The sequence below is a fragment of the Hakea prostrata genome, chromosome 7, assembly GCF_041222555.1.
Source record: "Hakea prostrata isolate BN-2017 chromosome 7, UWA_Hpros_2, whole genome shotgun sequence".
Taxonomy (NCBI): domain Eukaryota; kingdom Viridiplantae; phylum Streptophyta; class Magnoliopsida; order Proteales; family Proteaceae; genus Hakea; species Hakea prostrata.
In genome coordinates, this window is record NC_142606.1 from 2661633 (window position 1) to 2682984 (window position 21352).

Genomic DNA, 21352 nt, shown 5'->3' on the forward strand with positions numbered 1-21352 from the left:
AGTGTAAAAAAAATGTGACCTAAACAAATAATCAAAATTTTTAAATTTTGTAAAAATATTTATTTTATTTCGACCCACTTCAAATTATTCCAATAAATAGTACCAACTTAGAAGTTATGGTTTTGAGACTTTTCCCTAGAACACGATGAATTTTGCTTTGGTTCAGCATCATTAATGGTATTGAATGTTAAATGTTGGAATCGGCAAGATCTTGATGGTCGACATTTTGATCACAACCAAAATCTCAACCGAGAAATCAATTCAACAACCTAATTTGTATCACTTGATGATTCAACACATTAATGGCGTTAAACTAAAGCAAAGTCTAACGGGTGATAGTAATTACTTTTTCCTTTTTCCATGGTAAAAAGAGTTTTTTTTTTTTTTCCTTTTTCCATGGGAGGTTCATCAGGTTTATTTATGTGCACCTTCATTAATCATTACCATTAGAGATAATCAAATCGTGGTCACTTCACCAAGAGGACTTGGTCATTGTTAACTGAAAATTTATGGTAAAAATATACCTTGTTACAATATTTTGATTGTGTGATTAATGTGGCAATTCGAGTTAGCCCTGTCTAAATCCCAACCCTAGCCTACTACATACCTATATTGAAACTAAAACCCTACCTTGGTTGGAATTTATAAAGTGCTAACATGTCTTAACTAACCTAAACAGTACAATTGATTCAACTTGTGAAATTATTGAAATACAAATTTAAAAACAAAACAAATACGTGATAAGAGTGTAATTCTTGCATCCAACACACATCATGTAGTAAAATTAAGGGTGTCAATTGCATATCAAAACCGTTTAACTGTATCGAATTGCGCAATCTAAAACTGCATGGTACCGCATCATTCAAATTTTTTGTACAGAGACCAAAACCAAATTTCTTCGGTATGGTTCCGGTTTTAGGGCACTCATGCCGTCGGTATGAACCGAAATCATACAAAATTAAGAGTTATAAATGTAATTTAAAAATATTTTACCTTTACCCTATCAATAATTATCTATTTCAAATTTTCGTTTCGTCGTTTTCTTATAATTACTTGTTTTTGTCTCTATAAATTAAGTTTACTTGCTTTGTATTTGTTAATATTAAAGTATATCGATTGTTTTATCGTAATTTCATTAGGATCTTAATGAACTAATAACAAAAGTGGCACGAGTTTGTTTCGTACCAAAAGTGTACCGCATTAGATATCATGTTTAAACCGTTTTCCCGTACCGATTTAATACTTATACTGTATAGAATCGTTTTTGTAAATACCAAAACTGTATCATATCGTGTAGATTCAGTACGATACAATTATGGTGTTCGATATTCAAAGTTGATACTGTACAGAATTACCGAAACAGTACCAATTCACACCCTTGCTGTAAGGGCCTGTTTGGTTACTTGAGTCTGTAGATTTCAAAAATTTAGAGACTTCAAATCTCTAGAGTTATGGTTCGTGAAATTAACTGTTTGGTTAGTTTGAATTTTTGGAATGAAATTTCTAGATTTATCCTAAAAAAATATTTATTGAATTATGGTTCAAATCTTTAACGCTTTGATAGTATGGATGAAATCTCTGGATTTCACCTCATACCCATAAATCTACATATTCACGTTTTTAGTGTAAAAATGTGAATCTCTAGATTTCATGAATCTAGAGATTCGCACAACCAAACAGGTAAAAATCTCCCATTTGTGAATCCAGAGATTTCAAATCTCTGGATTCGCATAACCAAACAGGCCCTTATTGAATTATGGTTCAAATCTTTAACGTTTTGATAGTATGGGTGAAATCTATGGATTTCACCTCATGCCCATAAATCTACAGATTCACGTTTTTAGTGTAAAAATGTGAATCTCTAGATTTCATGAATCTAGAGATTCGCACAACCAAACAGGTAAAAATCTCCCATTTGTGAATCCAGAGATTTCAAATCTCTGGATTCGCGTAACCAAACAGGCCCTAAAATGATCTCCCCATCATTTAAGTGTAAAACATCTCACGTCGTTTGATATTCTTTAGACAATCAAATTGAAATATATATATTTTTTAAATTGTACACAAAGGGCGTATTTTTTTCTTTCCCCTTCTTGCCACCCAAACACGGCTTAAAAAATATGAAGAGCCCCTTATTTCTCTCGCGCTTTAAACCCAGGAGAGGGAAAAAACTAACATTCAGACAGCGAGGGAGAGAAACATATGATGGCGTCGCCTCTTATGAGATCGCTGCTAAGGGTTTCCAATCGCCGTTCTTTAGCTTCTTATTATGCTATGAAGTCGTCACTCTGGGGTTCTTCTCGCTTTTATTCGAAGGTCTCTTCTACTGTTAACGAGAAGGAGAAAGAGGAGAGGGTGGTTGTTTCAGACGTAGAACCAGATTTTTCAGATGTACCAACTTCTGGAATCAGTCGTCCATTGAAGGAAATCCTCAGAGAACTAAACAAACGAGTTCCAGATTCTCTCATCAGAGTCCGAACGGAAGATGGGTTTGCCGCTAAGTACGTTCCATGGTAAGCAATCCACACTCTCTCCCCCTAACACTTCCCCCCCCCCCCCCCCCGAGAATAGCGTCGTCATTTTCCTCAATACAGCTTAATTGATTCGTGGGTCTTGTCCGTCGGTTCATTTGACTTATATATATTCGCATGACATGGTTAATGAAAGATTAATAATCAAGGAAATTGTTATTTTGTGGGGTTAATAAAGGGCAGGAAAAGGGGTATAGAGCTTAAAATGTTAATGGGTCAGTTCAGTTTTCGATTTGGGTCTGCTGTGAACACTTAACAGTTCTCACTAAGGAAGCAGGTTTCACTTTTATGAGTATTTGGGAAGCATTGCTGTGATTCTACAAGATCATAGAACTGTTTCTTAACAGCGATGCCATTGACACCTTGAAGAACTATCTTCAACCTTGCTTGAATTCCGTGATGCCAAGAGCGTCTGCCATGGCGATGGAAGAGCCAACATGCTTCAAGCACATGATTGATCTGTTGTTTTGTTATTTTTGAGCTCTTGAGGATGATGAAATCGATACTTCATATTCGAATTAAAGTTTTAGTGTTGCTTCCTTTTCTAATGTCGGGTTTTTATTTTTTTTAATTTTTTTTTTTATCATAGTTTTGCTAATACTTATTTTTCTGGGTGTGTGGGAAGTGTGAACAAATGACTTTCTATTGATTTGATTCAGTACAGCAACACTATTTCTAAAGGATACAACCAATATAACAACCCATTCAAAGGATACAACCCATATAACAACCCATACACGTGTCATGATATGGTCTAACAGGAAGGACATTTACTGTATGAAGAACTTTGTTACCTGATATCACTTTTGGTTCTTTCAGGCATGTTGTGAATCGGATTATGAACTTACATGCTCCAGGTCTGCTGATTTGACTTTCCTTTTCTGTCATTTGATCTAATATAAAATTTCAGTTGTTGCTTCAGATTTTCAAAAATATAACTTGGTTGTTCTTCACCCACTGTAGAATGGTCTGGTGAGGTCCGGAGCATTACCTATTCTGCTGATGGCAAGTCTGTCTCTGTTGTTTACCGTGTAACACTCTATGGGACTGATGCAGAGGTACCATTTGCGCTTTACATTCAAGTGTGTGAAATCCATCATAAAATGCTTTAATATAGAAAGTACTTTCAATAGGCTGATGAGGATATATAACATTATTTGTGCCTACCACGTAATTTCTAACTTTTGTTCTGTTCAGTGCGCCGAATTTAGATAATTTTTGTTCTTCCTGTCAGTAATTACTTTGTTAGTAAATCCATGGAACTAGATTACAGGGAAGAGCTACCAAGAAAAAGCAAAGAAGTTGAAAACACATAAATTATGATCAGGGTTTGAAGTTGAGGCCTCTTGTTTCTTTTACTCCCTATTGTCACAGACTAAAAGTTTTTTCTGTTTGGTGCGCCGAATTTAGAATCATTTTTGTTCCCTCTTCCTGTCAGTAATAACTTTGTTAGTAAATCCATGGAGCTAGATTATAGGGAAGAGCTAGCAAGAAAAAGCAAAGAAGTAAAACACATAAATTATGATCAGGGTTTGAAGTTGAGGCCCCTCTTGTTTCTTTTACTCCCTATTGTCACAGACTAAGAGTTCCAGTTGTTATCATAGAGTTTGATTGCTTTTACCTTTTCTTATGGGATATGTGGCTTTTTTTTTTTTCTTGTTTTTTTGGGGGGGGGGGGTGTTGGGGTTGGGGTTGGGGTTGGCGTGGGGGTTCACTGAGGTTTCTTGAAAATGTGAGTTGAAAAAAGTGAACAAGGCTGTAATATTGATTGGAGACGTTAATGCTTTAAAACCTCATTGTACCATAACAATAAATGCTATAAAAAGCGAAATTTGATTCCTTTTGAATTGTTATTTTCTAATATAAGTTCCAAATATCCAAAACGAATAAGATTTTCCACAGTGTGTATACAGTTTGTCTATGTGACTTGTATTTCTGGGACATGAAAACTTAGCTAACAGCCTGACATCGAACATTGCGTATCTATTATCCTCGTTGTTCTGCCAAGTGACAAGTTTCAGCCCTGATGCCTACTGTCAGATAGAGGAATAAAACTCCAAAAGGTAAAAAATGTAACAGTTTTGAAATAGTAGGGCCATGAAAAATGCATGGGAAAATCTGGTAAATGATGGACGGCAAAACTTGAGGTGTTGTCAATCTAGACCTCAAGTATCATTTTGTTATGGTTGAATGACGGATGACAGAAATGAACACATGGTCTACTGAAGGCAGCACTGTAAAACTTGCCATCCACACAGCAGACCTTGTGGCTCTGAACAGTATGCATTTCCATGGAGAAAGAAAGATTTCTCGTACAACCTCCCCCCCCCCCCCCCCCCAAGCCAAAAAAGAAAGAAAAGAAAAGAGGGGTTGTGGTTCTTTTTTCTTTTTGGCATGATCACTGATGAAAAGATTGTGATACTTGCATCTCATTTGGGTCCTGTTCCGTGGATTTGGCTATTCTAGATAATATTGTTACCTTTATACATCTGATATCTCATGATTACTCAATAGTTTTATCTTATCTTATTTATTTAAGCCAGAGTTTAGCGGCGATAACCAAAAACTGACAAGCTTTAATTCCTGAAATGGTAGTGAATTATTTAAAAAAAAAAAGAAGTTTATGTAAATGGGGTCTCCAAAATGGTTGGACTCTGTAAATTAATATCTATGGGAAACGGGCTTCGCTTCTGACGAAGGTAAAAGCTTTTTGCCTATATTCTTAGCATCTCTGCAGTGGTGCTTTGGTCATTCAGACAGCTGATAACTATGATTTTAGTCACTTGTTCTAGATAAGAGATATTTTTAATCTTAAAGACCTTTGGCCAGTGGAACATTTTTTGTTCTTTTGGATAGGTATAGATAATAGAAAAGCTGTGATAATATTTACTGTACTGAGAACTCTGTTTGTAGGACAATGCCTCTATGCTTTTACTATCTTCTATGTTCATACACAAGATGTATGAAGACTGGGTAGTTCATTTTTCTCACGCAATGTTATTCTTTATGATAGAATCATAAAAATGTTCATGCCCATCCAGATGAAATACTTGTACCCTCCACATTAGATAATCTGATAATGCAGACTGTCTTGGTAACTGGACTGGTCTAGAAGGGAATGTTAGGTGGATTATAAAACTGCTCAAGTTTTGGATTGGATTATATGTAAATTGGCCCTTTCTTTTGCTAGTTTTCTCAGGAGTGGATACGATTATAAGCCCATTTCTTGATAGCCTTTAGGAATAGCAAGTTTCTATTCCTTTCAAGTATTGGACTGTATTTGGATTGAACTAAATAGAGGAAGTCTCTAGGGCTTCCATGTCGAAATACATGATTGGTAAAAATGAGTGGAGATTAGAGCATTACTAATTGGAGCCACTTGGAGGCCTCATATCAGAGATTCCACTGTGGAGGAATTAGCCTAGAGTAGTGCTCTAGTGCTTGGCCCTTACCCAACAATGCAAATAGATTAGATAGTTTTGCTGTTCTCTTTTTGTAAATCATACCTCTCTGATCAGATGCAGCTAGTCTTTTATTGAGCTTCTAGATCCAAATATGTGGTGTGTACCATTGAGCTTTCTCTCCATTTGGTTGCACCATTGGAGTCTTGCTGGTGTCAACTCCTTTGTAGTATTAGTTGTAGGTTTCAATATGTGTTTTGAATCCTTTATGTTTTGGACTTTGGAAGATTTTTTAGTGGCTTAAGACCTGGCCAAAACTCTGAATTTTGTTTGCCGAATAATTTGATACCATGATTATCTCCCTACCCCGGTTGCAGGTTATGAGTGATTGTCTTCTCTCACAATAAAATATCTGAAACAAAATTCTAGAATTCAATATAAACCTAGAGGAAAGTGATGAAAAGGATATATTTCTCCACCTATTGTCCTAGTGGATCTTTCTATTCTATTTGGTGAATGAGATTGGCTGATTCTTCAGATGATTCTTTAGCCTTGTGTTTAGGGCAGTGCGGTGTTAAGAGAATTGCATTCTATCTTTGCTGTTTTGCTTCTGTTGGTTAGTCTGTTGTTAGTAGAATTGCATTTCATGAGCTTTGACTTGTGCTGTGTCATTCTGATAGTTTTAAGGGGGAGGGTTCTGTAAACAAGTTGGGTATAGGAGCATCCCGACGAGGTCTCTCAACATCATATCATACACGGAAGTATAGTCATTTCATGTGTGTGAGAGAGAGTACCGTTGTACCCTATCCCTATTGTTCAGATAACCCTTTCCTTGTCTTAATGTAACTTTTGTTGTTACATATGAAACAAAAATGGTTTTAATTTGGTTTGGATCTTTGAAAAGATTTACAGGGAATCTACCGGGACTGCCTCTGTCAACGACACAAGTTATGGAGACCCCGTTCAAAAGGCAGAAGCAATGGCGTTTCGTCGAGCTTGTGCACGTCTAGGGCTTGGGCTTCATCTCTACCATGAAGAATTGACATAGGATGATACCTTGTTCTTCAAATGATAAGCAGTTCCATTTTTGTTCTTGGAATCAAGATGCTGCTGTTGTTTGTTTAGTGGATAGAATTTGCTTGTAAATTAACTTGAAACTTCAATACTTGCATTCATGTTTGTAGCAGCACAGGTATCTAGTAGTACTGGAGAAATTTGTACACCTTATACTGTCCTTTTGGATGAGGATTTTTTCATAATCCCATTATACTTCTTGTGTGTCCAAGTTAGCTTTTGCCTAGCTAAACATGAACCATGTTTCTCATGTTTAAATGATAAATGTATTCCATGAAAAACTTGCATTGACAGAGAGATGATCTTGTGGTTTTTTTTAAAAGGATCCATTCCTCTGGAAGACCTCTTTGATAACATAGGATTGGTGTCAATGATGGCATTTATTGCTTCAGGTACTTGGTTACTCTGCTGAATCACCATGGGTGGAGAGATTCTCTCTTCACCTTAGTCGACGGAAACTTCCCGAACCAACCATTTGGGACTTTATGGTCGAGCCGTACATGGCAAACCGAAAGCGGTTGAACCGAACAATTGAAAACTAATGCTAGACAAGTAAGGCTGAAGATTAAAGTTAAAGGCTAAGTGGACCTGAGCTGGGGGAAACTGGAAAGCCATCTCCATGTGAGGCCGACAGGAGCAGTTCAGATTCCAGATTCCAGAGGGTCTGTGTTGCTGAGGGGGCGTGGGGGGCATGTTAGCAGGTACAGACATCCCATGCAGAGAAGGGTGTGGGAGAATTTACTGGTCAAAGTATAAGTTGGAAACAGCTACTACTCCCACCCAATCCAACCCAACCCAGGAAAAGATATAAAGAAGAAGAAGATGCTTCCCATCTCTGTCAATCTCAGTGTTAAAAAGAGTTTCAGAGATTTTAAAAAACAGCTTCCAAAGTTCCTTCCATCTTATTTATTTTCTTCCATGTTGATGTAGTATCTTATTCTTATGTGGCAGCTTTGTGTTTATAAATCTATCAATTTGTAATTTTTCTTTCCTTTTCTTCTCTATTCGTTTCTTGCCCCAAAAAAGCTTCAGTTTCTCATGATTCTTGTAACATTTGCCTACATGAATTAAGCAACATGGATTGTCTGCTGGAGGCTTATATCAATCAAGTAAGGACAAAAAATATGTCCAATCAGATGGATTCCAAGAAGGAAAATTTCACAGAACTAGCGAAACCTAAACCCTTATATTTCTTCAGTAGCTTTGAAATCGACCATATAACCGAGTTCAATAGATGCCTCCTACCTAATCTCAACAGTGACTAGTCGAAAAATCAAGGTAGGGTCATAACTCATAAGAGAAAGATAAAGTTTAGAACGGTTGGATATAAGATTTTCAAAAGGTTCAATGCTTCTTTCTCATCTTATCTTATATAGGGACTTACATGATCACATGACAGTTAAACTCTTTCAAAAGATGAGGGTTGCTTTTGAAAAATGATACAAAACAAGTAAAATGTCGTAACTTATAACATACACTGAGAAGAAAATTTCAATTCATAGAGGTTAGTATGTATGGTTTGATCCGAGTTTGGTTAGTTAGTCATCTCTTTCTCAATTTAAAAGCGGCTAAGACGGGTTATTTTAAATTGATTGCGTTGGCATTATTGAGATGTCGTAATTCACATAAAGCTTTTGGATTCATGTGAATTATTGATTCATAAATAGAATTACATGGTTTCGTGAAGCCGAGTCGATTTTGTTACACTTGCCAACTTACCTGACCCTTACCCTTTTAGCGAGAAAAGATTTACATACGAGTAAAACCGAATATCCACTATATTTTCCAAACAGGGCAATGTTGTCATAAGAAATTTTTATTTTTTCCCATAAAAATGTCAAACGAGTACGAAATTTTGGAATAGTGCTTAAAAGCAATTTTGAGTAAAAAGGAACATTAACTACGATTCTCATAATCCTTTTTCCAGATCCTCTTGACAGATGGCAAGATATGATTGGGTTTAGACTTATTAAACTCAATTTAACATATGATATGAAGATAACAGACATGCCATTGGTAATGGACTATCTATCATTAATACGGTCATGTTGAGAGCATGGGGTATTTATGTCAAACTAAAAAGAGACAAGATTTCAAATATGTTGGAATTTTGACGGTTATAAACTTGAGAGCAAGTTGTGCCACGACCATTTGAAATAATTTCTTCAAAAACAGGTTTAGAAGTTTAGAAGGGGTCTCAACCGGTTCGTTTGACCCAAATTAGTCCCTTGCAGTTCAAGTTCCCACATTAATCCGGTCCAATTAGACATTTGAACCACCCATATGGTCTGATATCTGGTTCAATATTTGACCTGATTTAAAAAACCGGAGCTTGGTTCAGTTTTTGTTTGGGTAGAAAGGTTCAAAGTTAGCTAGTGGTAAGAATGACGTCAGCAAGGTGGGACATAATAAGGGCATTTCTTGTCATTATGGAAATAGCTCAATGACAGTACTATAACACTCATTCACTGTCCGGAGCACGAAGGATTGATAATTCCTGGCTTCATACGGATTACGGACACAATTCTAATTAACGCTACCACAACGGCGTAACGTAGTCCCCACACCTCTTATTATGTAGGTGGGTGCGCACTGCGCATTTATTTAGATTCCCTTGTGGGCCTGTGAGAATGTGGGGTATAGCATATACTTTTGTGGGCCTCCAAGCTTCGGGAATTTGGCTAAGCCAGCCGAGCCCACTTTGATCATTGTTCCAGACCAGAGATGAGTTGAACCGGTATTAAACCATTTGTTATAAGGCAAGATCACTGCCTTGTTGCTGTTGGTAGCTCAAAGGCTCAAAGCCCACTACAACGTGCGATTGCGTAGTTGCATCAGGTTTGGTCAGACCGAATTTAAGGGCCCTCGCCCAGTACAATTTGAACCATGTACTATTCTAGACCAGACCAGTAGAAGCCATTAGGTTTGGGCCTAACGCGTCAAAATCCGACCAAATCGCCCAAGAGCTGAGATTCACCCTGTATTCTTAGTTAAAGTTTTTGCATTAATTATTAGTTTAATTTCTTTGTGTTTCTTAAAATAAAATAAAAAATTCAGATTTACTTTAAATTAGGTTTTGATCAATTCAATCTTGGTAACTTAGTAGTTCCGGTAGTTTAATCCCGTACTTTTTGCTAGGTAGTATATATTTTGATCAATTCAATCTTTCTTTTCTTTTTCTTACTTTTATTTTCTTTCTTCTTTCTTTCTTTTTTCTCTTCTCTTCTTTTCTGTTTCAGATCTACCGCAAGGAGGGGGTGGGGGCTATTGCAAGGGCTGGGTAGGTTTGTAGGGACTAGGGGGTACAGGCAGGGGCTAACGGGGTTGCATGGGGTGGGGAAAGCTGCTGCTGTGCTGCAGCAGCAAGCGGGAGGGGACTATAGTGGTGCACACGACAGGGGAGGGGCAGGGGTCTAGGAGGGCTGCTGTAATTGCAGGGAGGAGGAGGGGAAAAGCTGCAATGGTGGGGGAGAAGCTGCTTAGGGTTTGTGATGGGGTTGGAAGTGAGGGAAGGGGTGAAGCTGCTGTACTTACTTGATTAAGGCTGCTGTTGATATAGATGGCAAATCCGGATCTTCTCCCGGTCTTTTAATTTTTTTTCTAAAAAGTGTTTTTTACTGTGGGCCCCACTGATGTTTGTGGTCAGAAAGTGTCGGGGGAGCACTTTGTGCTCCCCGTCGGGGTCGCTGATCTGGACTCATCGATGGCTGCTAAAATTTGTTAAAGAAGAGTGCTAGGTAGGATGCTTTCTCAAAATCCATCGTAGCCCCCTCAAACAGGAACCAATCCAAACTCAATTTTCTTATTCACATGATCAAACTCAACTTACAAAGAAACGAATATGAGAGCAGGTCGACCTTGAATGGTCAAAAAGCTGTCTTTGATGATCAAGTCACTATGGAGTATGGTATGCAACACTAAGGAGATTTTGATGCAAAGCCTCAGCATAAGAGTGATTGGATTCAATTATGTGTGAAGAATGAGGGTTTAGGTGTTTATATATTTCACTTGGTTAATGTTGATTGTCAAATAAAGTTGGCTTGCTTCATTGAGGATCTTTCGATCTAGGTTTAAGAGTTATGTGCAGTGTCGGTCTTTGGGTCTAAAATCTGACCCTAATAAAGCAACTTTCTTTCTGCCCTCCCAATCCCAGTTGTCATGGGATTGGGTTCTATGTTCGTGTAGAACTGTCCCATGCATCTTATGAAAATTCTTGAATTTATCTCTTCTTTTTTTTTGTTGGTAAAAAAATACATTTATTTAAAGGAAAATCCTCGAGAGAACTAGAAGGGAAACAAGGAAGATTGATATGTAGTTGCGTGAGAGGCAAGAAGATCAGCTACATAGTTGCCTTCTCTAAGAATGTGAAGGAAAACAATGGATTCAAACTCAAGTGTCAGATCTTGAATATCTTCCATTACATGCCTGATTTTCCAAGGCTTGGATTTCTCTTTGTTGTTGATGAGATAAATGATGGCTACATTGTCTCCCTCAATAATCACCTGCTTGATGTTGTTTGAGAGTGCTAGTTGAAGGGCTTTTTTTAATTGTTGTTGCCTCCGCTTGTAATGCTGTAATATTTCCACTTGGATAGGCGAAACAAAAGATAGTATGTCCATGATAATCACGAGCTATACCTCCAAAACCAGATTGATAGCTGTTATCCCGCACCGCACAGATAGTTGAGAGGGGGGGGGGGGGGGGGCCCCAAACTCACTAAGTGTGCTCTTTGTGTTGAGGATGATTTGTAATGCTCAACATTTTTTTTTTTTTTGGTAAATAATGCTCAACATTCAGAGATTGAGCAAGCCACCAGACTTTTGATGGTTTTTTAAATGCTCTTTCATGTGATGCATTGTTAAAAGAAGAACAAATGATCCATAGAGTACATAAATGTAAGGTAAGAGCATGACCTTTTCTTGGATTATTTTTGGCAGATGAGATCCATTTAGATATTTGTTCAATCAAATTTGATGACTGATTCCAACAGCAAATGTTGAAGCACCTCTAGACCTATTTTGCAAAAGCACAATTCAGAACAATATGATTAATAGATACTACCTCTGTTAAACAAAGTGAGCATTGGTCATTGATTCTACATCCTCTTTCTCTGAGCAACTTGGGAGTATGTATTTTGTTGTGTAGAATCTTCCATATGAAGTGAATAACTCTTGGAGGTAAGGGAAGATGCCATAACTTTAACCATGGGTGGCGAGAATTTGAATTATCATTCTTAACAGAGAGCCTGTATGCTGAAGCAACAGATAAGTCCCCTAGAGTTGTTTGATCCCAAATAATTTTGTCAAGTTTGCTTCTCATAGATAATGGGATGCTTAGTATATTTTAGGCGAGATTTGATCGCCATCAATGATGAATTCAATCTTCATTCCAAGTTGAGGTCTCCTGATCAATAAAATACGCCACCTCTTTTGAAGCATTCATAGGGAGGGGAAAGGGAGCCTGAAGGGGCTGTGATTGAGGAATCCATTTATCCTCCCAAGGGTTGATGTCTACAACATTTTCTACTTGATGAAATAAGTGATTCATCATAATACTTCTGGAGGGATTTCCAACCCCATGAGGAATTCTGTGGTGCAACAACTTGTAAAAAGCTATAGTTTTTGAAGTATTTATTTTTCATCACCTTGAACCATATTGAACCTTTCCCAATAATCAATTCCCGAGCTTTTTTTGTTAATAAGGCAAAGTTGAAAGCTTCAAGGTTCTTAATATTAAGACCACTAGATATTTTGGGTTGGCAAATGGCGTTCCATCCCACCATATGAATGCGATTATTTTCTCCATTTGACCAGAAAAATCTTCTGTTAGTAAGCTTCAGATCATTCAGTGTTTTTTTAGGAAGAAGGAAACTAGACATGTAATGGGTTGATATTGCTTGAGTCATAGATTGAATAAGAACTGTTTTCCCAGCATAGCTAAGAAGTTTAGCTTAGTTTGTGACTGATCCTCTCAATGAGGCCTTGGAAATGTTTTGCTTTAATTTCCTACTAAATAGTGGAATACCCAGATATATATCTAAATTTGAAGTTGGGGTCATATTGAAGTGCTCAGATAATAACATTTTGTATGGTTTGGGGTGCTTTTAGTATAATGCGCTCTAGTTTTTCAATCATTCAATGCTTGACCCAAAGCTTGACAATACTTGTCAATGGTTCCCTCGAGTTTATCTCCCCGGAATCTTTACTTTACTATGATGTTCCCTCTGTGAACTCCTCTCATTGGTTCCGCTATTTCCTGACCTGGTCCGGCTGAACCTCCTGATGCCCCTCTTCTGAGTCAAGGTCGGACTATGTGGTTCAACCCGGTCGAGCTGGCATACCAAACCTGTCTTATCATGGCCCGACCAAGGGTTCCATTCAAATCCTCTTATTACTTGACCAACACTCATTAGTTATTCTTTAGCTTCCCGCCAATCCTAAAGCCAGAGCCAAGCCAAGTCGAGCCGGGCCAGTGACTCGGGCGCCAAAGTCTGCCTTCAATCTCTGACAAAGTTTATTTTACATGTTAGGTAAAGAGAGAGAAAAGGCCTGCCACAATCATTATCCAGAACAGCTCAACTTTCCTCTCAGTGACCATATTACCCCCTTAACGAGTATCGGAACTGACAAAAATACCCCCTCGTACGGTGTGAAAAATTCATAAACAAATACGGCCTCTCTGTTAGTGCTCCACCCGCTAGATTTCAATGGTTTTGCCGCCCAACGCCGCCAAACAAGTCAACGAACATCCGCTTTCGACTAATCGCTTCCGTCTCTCCATTGGGTTGTCAAGAAAATCCGTGAAAAGAAAATCAAATAGAGATCACATGGTCGTACCCGTCAACTTAGAATATTTGGCACAACAGCGGTATGGCATAAGCTGCAGTCGTTGGATCAAAATGTAAAACCTTAGGAAGATTTTAATTAGGGCCCACTAAAGTGAATTAAAAATTTTGAAAATAGGAAAGTAAAGAAAAGGGTATCTTCGAGATGTTGAATGTTGACCTTCCTGGTGATTCTTAACTCCTAAGGCCCAGTTGTAAAATTTCCGTTCCGTTTTTGCCACTTGAGTAGTGACAGGCTTTATGTTATTTCTAATTGTGGTATTTTTTGTAATTCAGACAAAGTTAAAGGGTACTTATGTCATTTGGTCCACCTCTTTGGTTGGATTGGGTGACAGCGATGAGTGACGTTAATAATGTAAGGCGTGGGACCTTATAGGGGTCTGTTCATATAAAAACGTCCGTATTATGTGAGGGGTCTTTCTCTTTTGTACCTTTTGCTTTCCATTCCCTCCCTTCCCTCCATCTCTCTTCTCTCTTCTCTCTTCTCTCTTCTCTCTTTCTTCTTGCTTGATCCCTAACCTAATTGGCTGCTGTTCTTGAATACTCTTTTGCTGACCGGATTTCACTTCTAAATCCAGAGAAGATCCTCTAAATCTAGTGACCCTATTCTTCATTTTGATCTTTCTGTATTTCTAGATCAGCTTTGAGTGAGAGCTTGTTGCCAAGGCTTCTGATTCCAAATTTGAAGGAAAGAAGGATCAAGGAGAGGAGGAGAAGGAGAAGAACAAGAACAAGAACAAGAACAAGAACAAGAAGGAGATAAAGAAGGGTTTTTTTTCTTTCTTTTTTCTTTTATAGGTGAAGATGACTCCTGCAAATCCATCAGGTCAGTTTGGGGATACAACATACACCAAAGTATTTGTTGGGGGTCTTGCTTGGGAAACCCAAAAAGAGACCATGAAGAAATATTTTGAACAGTTCGGAGAGATTTTGGAAGCTGTAGTGATTACAGATAAGAACACTGGAAGATCCAAAGGCTATGGATTTGTGAGTTTCTTCAATTCCCTTTCTTCCTGTATTGTGTTTGGTATCTCTCTCTTTATATTCAGTTCTTTCCTTTAATTTGATCTTGTTTATTCTTAAGAGATTGATTAGATTGCGATACGTTAAAGATCTGAGGTGAGTATTTTCATGAAAGAATCAAGATCCAAAATTATTGGATAGAGAGAGAAAAGAAGAATGATCAAGGATCCAAATTTTCTTTTTGCCATTTATTGCTGTATGGTTAATATTGACAAGACTGACAGTTCTGTACTCAGAATCCTCTTATTTTGTAATATTTCTTTTTTAGGTAACTTTTCGAGAACCAGAAGCTGCCATGAGAGCCTGCGTCGATGCTGCTCCTATGATAGATGGAAGAAGAGCTAACTGCAATCTTGCTTCCCTAGGTGTTCAGAGATCCAGGCCCTCTACACCTCAACATGGTATACAATTTCTTTTCTTTCTATCATTTCCCTCTCCTTCTTCACTCCTTCATTCCACCCTACGCTTGGCTACTATTTGAAATCCATTCTCTCTCTCTCTCTCTCTCTCTCTCTACTGTAACTTTGATTTCATCAATGAGAGTTGCATTTGTTATTCCCACCATTGAAGTTGATAGGGAGAGAACCATGTTAGAGTACTTGTAGGACAGATCAGGTCCTTCAAAGCCAAGGACTCTTCCTTATATACATACATATTTCAAAGCATTGGGTAATGTATGTATGTATCTGCTAACACATTTATTGGTATGCACTAGCTTCTTAAGCAGATTCTATTAGTAGTTTACAAGTATGCGTATTTGGGTTTCACTCAAACCAACTATAATTCAAAACGGTTTGGTTAGTTTAGATAATCCAATTTCAGCAATAATAACCATTGCTGAAACTTCAAGCTTCTTCTCAAGTGAATCGGGGACATGGGAGGAAGCTTCCTTGATATTTATTAATGGAAGAACAAACTTGAGGGGGATTTTGTGGATCAAAATGATATAAATCACAAATGACAATATTATGTTGCGAAATTTAGTTAGTTTTTTGAATTAATTTGTGATATTTTAGATGTTAAATATGAATTCTTCAATAATTTTGTTGATCAGGAGGAAGCAGGAACTTCAGGGTGATGAACTCTTTTCACAGTGGCCTTCAAGGTGGGGTGGGATCAGCTTTTCCTTCTGCAGCAACCTTCCCTCATTATGCCATCCAACAAGGCATTCCTTATAATGTATATGGGTAAGCTTTAAAGCACTTCTCATCTCTGTATACATAGTATGCTGCACGTGCATTGCCAGTTCATACATGTTACCTTATTAAATAATTTCTATTATCATCATGTACCTTCCATGCATGACAATCCTTGTACATGAGTACATGACCATCGATATCCATCTTTTCATTATGCATAGCTCCAAAGCTATTCATGTAAGGACCCATGCATTGGAGAATCTCACATGCACATGTGACGATGACATGCCCACATGCATGTGCGGGGAAGCACGCGAGAAAAGGCATCCCTGAAAGTCCATGCAAGCTGGTGTAGACATATGCATGCACATGCACCTTCACATGCAATTTATATTCTAACCATCTTGTGTTTTGTATCCCAAAATTTCAGGTACTCTCCTTACTCGCCGGATTATACTTATCCAACGGTTAGTACTGATCTTTCCACCTTGCTTTATTTACTCCCATGGCTTATTATAGCAGCAAGTGCTCATATAAAATTCCTCTATCTACCAACCAAACCACCTATATTTGAACTCACACCAACTGCAATAATTATTCTTCTTTATTATCTTTCCTCTTACTCTAGCTCTTCCATCTAATTACTTAATTAGGATTACTGCCGTGTATTTAAGTACTTTAAGTGTTAGTGGAATACATGTTACCACCTAAGTTATGGAACTCACGTCGCATAATTCTGTATTGTACGTACGTACGTATGTGAGCTTGTAATGTTACGTAAAGTTATTTTTATCAACTTTCACGTATGAAGTTGTGTGGATAATTTATGTTGCAGAGTTACTACGGTTTGTATGGAGGAGGTGCAGCAACACAGTACCCAATGTACGGTGCAGGTGGTGGTGGAATGGTCACCGGTGCAGCATTCTACCCGTATCTACAGTTTGGTGGCCAGAACAATGGAGGAGCTGCCGCAGCGGCTGCCGCCACCACTGCTACAGCCGGTGCTTACACTGGTGGCCATGGATATGGAATGCAGTACCCACATCAACTCTTCCAGTACTCACCCATTACTTCTACTGGGTTCCCTCATCACTATGGTGGACCAATGTCTCTTGCTCCTACTGCTCCTTCTCAAGCAGGTTTGTTGCACTTTTTGCCTCTCTTTTATTTTCAAATTTTTATGAAAATGACTGCTGGGAGGACGAAGATTCCACGCCCTAACTGTTTAAAGTTAGGGTTAGACGACAAAAAGGCAAAAAAAAAGCTGCAATGTTTTTGGCTTTTCTTGCTTTTGGACATAAAGAATGGAACTTGTCCTCCCAGTGGTCTTGCTTGGACATATCCTACGCGTTTTTGCTTTTGCTTACCTTCTTCTTCTTCGCATGTGGTACTAATATCTTTAACAGTGTGTTTTACTCTACAACAGGAGTGACCATGGCTCTTACAGCTCCAACTACTGTTCATGCTCCAACACCTCAACCCTACAGACTCGTTCCTACCCACTTTGCTCCAACAGCATCTGAGCAACCTTCGGCTTAACCATGGTTTTGAGGCTCTGTCTCTTCTCATCATCTTTTCGCTGCTATCTTATTTCTCTTTTGTTTCTCTTCTCCATCTCTCTTCTCTCTCTCTCTCTGTCTCTCTGTCTCTACTGCAAACCCAGGTATGGATCCTTGGTTTTGTCAGAAACTTAGCCCCACATCGGGACTAAACCCACCATGGAGGAGAGCCCCTCCAACCTCCCTAGTGCTGCATGTCATGTGTAAACGAGTTCATTTCATTTTGCTCAAGATGGGCTGTGTTACAAAGCCCTGAAGTTTGGGTGGTTCCCTAAAAGGACCCAAGAGAAAATGTGAACGAATCACATCACCAACTCTAGCTACTTGGGGAGCTATGTTGGAAACAAGAAGAAGAGATGTTGGTTCTAACCTTGGCCCTCGAAAGGCTAAGCAACACAACCTTCTAACTTAGGCTCTGTAGAGATGTAAATTGATCAACTGAAAAGGATAACTGGATAAGTATCCTCACCATCAAATGACTTTGGCTTAAGCACTTCCTTCTAAAGGTAGAGAGGAAGTCTTAGCACACCAAGGGGCATGGGCTGCCCTATAACTTTTGCATTGCATTGGCATTGATCACATAATTAAACCCTAGATTTAGGTTGTCTTTGTTTGTTGGTTTTTGGGGGAAAATTGACTAAAACTTGAGTTGACCACTCATGTTCTTTGAAATGGTTTTCCAACTTAAAATAACTCATATAATCTGTGTAACCAACTACACATCTTCCCTGAGGGAAAGGGAAAAACTCACTAACTCTTTTTCATTTTTGAGTCCTGTTCATTTGTCATGGCTGAACTCATGGGAGTTTCGGCCAGACCTAACTAGGTTTGTTGGAGGGGCTCATGCTTGTTTTTGGCATTCACCTCCTGTGGCAGTCATACAGACCTTCGAAGAACTCCATTGATGGCTTTGGGGTTCAGACTAACTTGTAGCTAGAACTCTGTCTCCCTACTTCTATCCGTTCTACTCTCTTTCTTTCTGCTTCCTTCCATTCTCTCTTGCTTTCTCCTTCCTTATTCCATCCCCTCTTTGTATCTCCCACTAGCCTAATGATCCAATCAAGATCATGGAGGCAACCCTTGGGGAATATTTTGGATCTCTTGGGTTTCATCTCCTTCAAATCCTCCAACCATGGTTAGGACCAAGGTCATCTTCATCATCTTTTAGGTACTATCTCTTTCATATTGAGTAATCTTGATGCATGATACTCCATCTATATATGTTGTAATTGTAGTAAGGTTTGGATTGTAATAATTAAGTAGGCATAATCCTTAAAGAACACTTGTTCTCCATTGATATCATCTTAGGGTAGGAACTTCGACATTGAGTTTACTATTGTAGAAGTGATCTAGAGACTGTCTTGCATATCTAGCTGATAATTAATTGATATTGATGATCATATGGTCAACTTTTCCCTATCCTTAATTTTGTTCTTGTAAATTAAACAACTACCATAAGAGCTCATAAAATTAAATTTTTTTTTTCCAAGTTCCGGTCTGGTTCAGTTCAATAACCAAGTCTACATTACGACCAACCACTCAAGCCGGATTTCCTGAAAATGTTGCAGCCAAGTTTCGTCTCCGCCCATAGGTGGTGCAAAGATTCGTTTAGACCATGAAATAGGAGAACAATTAAGCAATAAAATGCTAGATGGCAGTAGGATTAACTAAAGGGAGAAAGAAGTTGAAGAATAAGAAATCGCAACAAACAAGTAAAAGCTTTCAACCTTTCATAATATAATGTAATTTTACGATTTTAACCCTTTAATTATATTTCATGGTGCAGATGATAACTTATCTATTTTTGCCCATAATAAATAGAGTTGGGTTATCGTTAGGGGTAGTGGTTTAATGGTCTCAAGCAACTCTCAAGCAACTCTCATGCAGTTTGGTAGTTCTCATGTCTCAAGTTCTTTAACCTTGGGATGAGATCATTATTGGCTTTTGTGGACTATAGTAGGCATTCCGGCTAATTAGGCTAATGCTTGCACTGATAGTTTACGAATAATGCTTACATAGGTCGAACCCATAAATTCAAATATTACGTAATTAGATGTCTGAACACACATTAATTGGTAATGAAAATATGAACCTTTAATTACAAAAAGGGGAGAGGTGAGTTAAATCGAACGACTGTTATCTAAGGATATTTTATATCATTATTTTCTTTAATTTTCTCCCTTTTTTAAATGCTGTCCAACCAAACACAGGCTTGTCTATAACCCAAATGAAAATGTCTCTTGGCACGTATTGTAAATTTGGGAACGCTTTTGACCCAAACAAAAACAGAATTGGAAACGCCGTTGACGGAAATTCTTGAAATTGTGAAACAATCGTGGACCGACCCCGTAACGGAGTAAAAATAAGAATAAATAAATAAATTAATGGGTAATTCCGAAGATTCATCGGCGGGATTTTCTCAGAAAAGATTTTGTTTGTTTATTTTTAAATTTTTTACATATATCCTGATCTTGCATCGATTCACGTTGCACCCCCTATTCTGCAAATCTTAGAAAAGGATTCCACAAATTTAACAAACGTCCGTTGACTGCTGACGGCTTTTTCATCAATTAAAAATAATATTTAAAAGATAAATGTGAGATTACTTTTGTATTTTTTTTCTTCTTCTTTGAAATGGGCAAGCTAGCTTTTATATTGGATTTGGTGGTAAATACCATCAAGCTTTTATATTAGAGTTGGTGGTATTATGTAACAGATTACCGTCACAGGGGAAACGAAAATCAAGATTTGTTTTACCGGGTATTAAACGGGAGTTACGGGCAAATAGAACACCTTCAGTAGTATTAATACCGTCACATGGATCGTAAATGCATGAATATGATGTATCAAAAAATCTGCAGTTCCTAATAGAATAGATAATAAAGCTACTTTGCTTCGCTACTTACTGCTACTAAATCACCATCCCCACAATAACGTTTTATGAAACTCTTTCACCCCCGAATTTGGAGTATCTTATTTTCACACAATTCACAGGAACTACGACCTCTTTACTAAAAGGTGTTGATACCAACGAAGCAATCTTGTGATGATGATTACTTTTATATTTTCAACTTAATCAAATATTACTATCAAGGTTATGTCATACACGTAGATGAAGGGAGAAAATTATATCCAATATTACTATCAAAGGACTCTAATCCCATCTTCAACTCTACAATTACCTTTTAAAACTGGAGCTCAAGAATTGCAGAACTATCAAACCCTTCTTCCAAAAAAAAATAAAAAAAATAGAAGAAAGGAGAAGAACAATTAAACCCTAAAATTGGAGTTGGGAATGTAAAGAAGACTGTGGTGAGTGGTTTCTGACTGCTCTATCTAAAGTATTAGTAGTTAATATTGAAAATAGAATATAAATTGAGGGGTATTTAATTATTTAAAATTATATTAAAATTTTTATGAAATTTTAGTTATTGATTATAAATAATAATTTCAACTGTAATGGAAGATTGTGTTGAGTGGATTTTGACTACTCTGTAGTGTATTGTCTGACGTAGTAGTATGTAATATTGAAAATAGAATAAATTGAGGGGTATTTTAGTTATTTTAAAACATTAGATATTTTGATATATTAAAAAAATGTTTACAAAATTTTAATTATCAATTATAAATAATAATGATGTTTAACATAGAAGATTTTATAATTAAAAAAAATTAAAAATGAGAGGGAAGTGGAGTGTGAATCAATGTAAAGTCAAAAGTTGTATGTAAAAGCTTCTTATTTTTCTCAGTTGTTTGAATGAAGAGTCCAATAAATAAGAAA

At 37.6% G+C, this 21352-nt stretch overlaps 2 protein-coding genes across 3 annotated transcripts; both read left to right on the forward strand.

Annotated features, from left to right (window-relative positions):
* The first annotated feature begins 2167 nt into the window (after positions 1–2167).
* Positions 2168–7294, forward strand: RAD52-1 (cobalt ion binding protein). Its single transcript, XM_089162019.1, has 4 exons — positions 2168–2513; positions 3351–3388; positions 3495–3589; positions 6837–7294. The coding sequence occupies exons 1-4, from the start codon at positions 2203–2205 to the stop codon at positions 6978–6980; spliced, it is 588 nt and encodes a 195-aa protein (XP_089018145.1). The 5' UTR covers positions 2168–2202; the 3' UTR covers positions 6981–7294.
* A 6993-nt stretch (positions 7295–14287) lies between these two features.
* LOC149008955 (uncharacterized) lies at positions 14288–19425 on the forward strand. Of its 2 annotated transcripts, none has more exons than XM_089163289.1 (6): positions 14288–14837; positions 15142–15274; positions 15928–16060; positions 16443–16479; positions 16848–17151; positions 17439–19425. In XM_089163289.1, exons 1-6 carry the CDS (start codon positions 14655–14657, stop codon positions 17549–17551), a joined length of 903 nt encoding a protein of 300 aa, XP_089019415.1. In that variant the 5' UTR covers positions 14288–14654; the 3' UTR covers positions 17552–19425. The 2 variants fall into 2 exon arrangements, with proteins under 2 accessions (XP_089019415.1, XP_089019416.1); XM_089163290.1 differs by having other exon boundaries at positions 17419–17531.
* Positions 19426–21352: the final 1927 nt, after the last annotated feature.

What these genes read in the sequence shown, in the direction of transcription:
- RAD52-1 (XM_089162019.1), top strand. Translation starts at nt 2,203, where the DNA reads ATGATGGCGTCGCCTCTTATGAGATCGCTGCTAAGGGTTTCCAATCGC. An exon ending in TATGAACTTACATGCTCCAG is followed by an intron (nt 3,389 to 3,494) that starts GTCTGCTGATTT and finishes CACCCACTGTAG; the next exon opens with AATGGTCTGGTGAGGTCCGG. An exon ending in TCTATGGGACTGATGCAGAG is followed by an intron (nt 3,590 to 6,836) that starts GTACCATTTGCG and finishes ATCTTTGAAAAG; the next exon opens with ATTTACAGGGAATCTACCGG.
- LOC149008955 (XM_089163289.1), top strand. Translation starts at nt 14,655, where the DNA reads ATGACTCCTGCAAATCCATCAGGTCAGTTTGGGGATACAACATACACC. An exon ending in GATCCAAAGGCTATGGATTT is followed by an intron (nt 14,838 to 15,141) that starts GTGAGTTTCTTC and finishes TTTCTTTTTTAG; the next exon opens with GTAACTTTTCGAGAACCAGA. An exon ending in CGGATTATACTTATCCAACG is followed by an intron (nt 16,480 to 16,847) that starts GTTAGTACTGAT and finishes TTTATGTTGCAG; the next exon opens with AGTTACTACGGTTTGTATGG.